This window comes from Mus caroli, chromosome 5 (genome assembly GCF_900094665.2).
Source record: "Mus caroli chromosome 5, CAROLI_EIJ_v1.1, whole genome shotgun sequence".
NCBI lineage: Eukaryota > Metazoa > Chordata > Mammalia > Rodentia > Muridae > Mus > Mus caroli.
This window is the reverse complement of record NC_034574.1, coordinates 18,717,543-18,720,537: the sequence shown is the minus strand read 5'-3', so window position 1 is coordinate 18,720,537 and position 2,995 is coordinate 18,717,543. Positions and strand designations below refer to the sequence as shown.

The 2,995-nt window shown below is 46.2% G+C and overlaps 1 protein-coding gene across 1 annotated transcript in view; it reads right to left on the bottom strand.

Moving 5' to 3' along the window:
- The window catches only part of Rint1 (RAD50 interactor 1), a 33,913-nt gene that overhangs the window by 24,414 nt on the left and 6,504 nt on the right, over positions 1–2,995 (bottom strand). The window contains exon 3 of the mRNA XM_029477543.1: positions 1,773–1,957. Coding sequence (XP_029333403.1) covers positions 1,773–1,957 — 185 coding nt within the window. The remainder of the gene's footprint in view (positions 1–1,772; positions 1,958–2,995) is intronic.

Sequence of the window (2,995 nt, the reverse complement as noted above, 5' to 3'; positions counted from 1 at the left end):
GCACTGGCTCCAAGGTGCTGGGAAGGAAGCAGCTAGGGTGTAGGGCTGCCTTAGCACTGGCTCCAAGGTGCTGGGAAGGAAGCAGCTAGGGTGTACGGCTGCCTTAGCACTGGCTCCGACTAGAAGACTTATGTGGGGTAGAAGTGTTTCCTCTGTCTGACAGGAACAGAGAGATCAGGGGTTGGCAGGCATGTGCAAACTCCAATGGTATATACATATGAAAATGTCATAAGGAAATCTACTTATGCACTAAAAACATTAAAGATATATTTCTAAAGCCTAGGGGCAGCAGGTGGTAATTCAGCAGGTAAAACATCTGCAAAATCAGCCTGATCACTCAAGTCTGCGCTCTGGGACCCCTGTGAAGGCTCCATGCTCTCTGCATCAGTTCCCGTCTCCAGGTTCCTGCCTTGAGTTCCTGGTTGGCAGTGTGCGGGCCTTGCATGCATAAGGCCCTGAGTTTGATCCCTGGGCACATGATTTGGTGGTACATGTTGAAAATCCTAGCATCCCAGAGGTGGAAGGAAGAAGACCAGAAGTTCAAGGCCCTTCTCTGCTACACAACTAAAGTCTCATCTGGGACCCCGTTTAAAACAAAAGAACTAGTTTACCTCGGAAAAGGTAAACAGATTATAAATAAGTTTGGAAGTATGGGATAGACTGTTAAATCAATACATTCATGCGAGATGCTTCGCTTTTTGGTTAGAGAAGAGGTAACAACATTTCAGCCACACAGATAGAGGGGAAACTTCTGGATGACTGAGGACAATATAAGACTGCATGACAAGGCTGAAGACACCTATGGTGTCAGGCCACAAATTAGGCTAGCCTTGACTAACTCAGGAGTGTGACATCCTCCGCCAGAGCCTTGCAAGAACGGAAAAGCTGAGCCATCAGGCTACACAGAGACATCTGTGTGTATGTAGGTATGACGGGAAAGCAGAGAAGTGGAGGCCTAACTCAGCCTAACTCAGCACATGGGGATGGGAGAGCATAAAGACATACCATGCCCACATATCCAGAGTTGGCTCGCCCTAATTAATTTCTTACTTATATGATAAAATATTTTCCCTTTGATAGAGTACTGCAACTATAAAACCTTCTTATCTTTAGCATAAATGATTTTCATTGGGTTTTTAAAAATAGAAGCACTATATTCGTAGTAAAATGAACCCCTAAAATGTTTAAAAGCAGAAGAAAATAACTTTTCAGCCAGCACCCAGAAACAATCATTCTTACAGTTCTCTCCGTTTTTTATTATTTTTTATGACAGGGCTCCATGGAACCCAGGATGGTCTGAAATCATCCTGTAGCTGAGGCTAGCCTTGACCTCTTGATGCAGTTGCCTCCTACCTCCACGCACTGAGGTTATCAGTGTGTGCCACCACTCCAAGTAACCACTATACATTACTCATGTTTCTCTCTATCTGGGTAATTACACACACTTGGAATGGTTATGTGCAACCATTTCTGCACATTCTGAAATTACTCATAGAGTTGTTCTAGAAGTTACTGAATGAAAGAGATATACAATGCTAGCTATCATAAGAAATTATTATATCAAAACAACATAAAATGTTAGCTATCACAGCAAGTCAGTAGGAAGTCTTACTTATAAACTATGTCGCAGGGGTCTTTAAAGCCTGTCTCTCAGTTAGAGGCTTGCCCTCATGGTCTGCATCGTCAGTGCATGATATGCAATACTCATAATACTGCTTATGTTCCACGTCCATGAACACAGTTGAAAGAACTGCACTGAGGCTAACACTTACCTGTTCTTCTAACTTCACTTTGCTTTCTGTCATTTGTTCTATGAGTTTACCAAGGGTCTTCAAAGACTTAAGGTCACTTCCCACTTCCTTCTCTATGAATGCAGACACATAGGAAAGGAGCTCGTCGTCACTGCCACCTTGGCTGAGCTGCTCGCTTCCAGCAGGAGCTGCAGTGTTCATGTCACCTACAGAAAGGAAAAGCATCTACTCAGCAGCACCTCGAGGCTGTCAGAGAGATACGCAGGCCAGGACACCAGAGCACCGAGGGCTGGAGGCCAGGACACCGAGGGCTGGAGGCCAGGACACCAGAGCACCGAGGGCTGGAGGCCAGGACACCAGAGCACCCAAGGCACCCAAGGGCACCCGAGGCACCCAGAGCACCCGAGGGCTGGAGGCCAGGACACCAGAGCACCCGAGGGCTGGAGGCCAGGACACCAGAGCACCCGAGGGCTGGAGGCCAGGACACCAGAGCACCCGAGGGCTGGAGACCAGGACACCAGAGCACCTGAGGGTTGGAGGCCAGGACACCAGAGCACCTGAGGGCTGGAGGCCAGGACACCAGAGCACCCAAGGGCTGGAGGCAGCGCCGTGGTACAGCACTGGCCTATCATGTACCAGTCCACGGGTTCAATTCTCAGAACCTCCTGATCATTTAAAGAGACACATCCACACTCTATCTCTCGATCCATACCCATGCATCTAAGTGTACATAGATAGTACCTGAATGATAATAGCAAAGCAATTAATTAACCAATTACCAGAGATGCTTGTGGGCTGAGAAGGTTTAGAGCAAAGGAAAAATTCCCCAAATCTCAGAATTATTAGGAGTCATATGTATGATAACACATAACTTTTCAAAGTTGATAAAGAATCAAACAACGATCCAGAATCAATGGGTTGCTCTAGCTTTAATAAACATGACAAACAATATTGAAATATGTTATTGGAACATATTGGAAAAAAACCAAGATGGTATCCCATACATAAAAACCTGTACAGGCTTTTAAAAACATATTGACTTATTGCAAGAGAAGAAAGGCAATGGAGGACAACATTTACTAAACATTAAAACAAGTAATGCAAGCCGGGCGTGGTGGCGCACGCCTTTAATCCTAGCACTTGGGAGGCAGAGGCAGGCGGATTTCTGAGTTCGAGGCCAGCCTGGTCTACAGAGTGAGTCCCAGGACAGCCAGGGCTACACAGAGAAACCCTGTCTCGAAAAA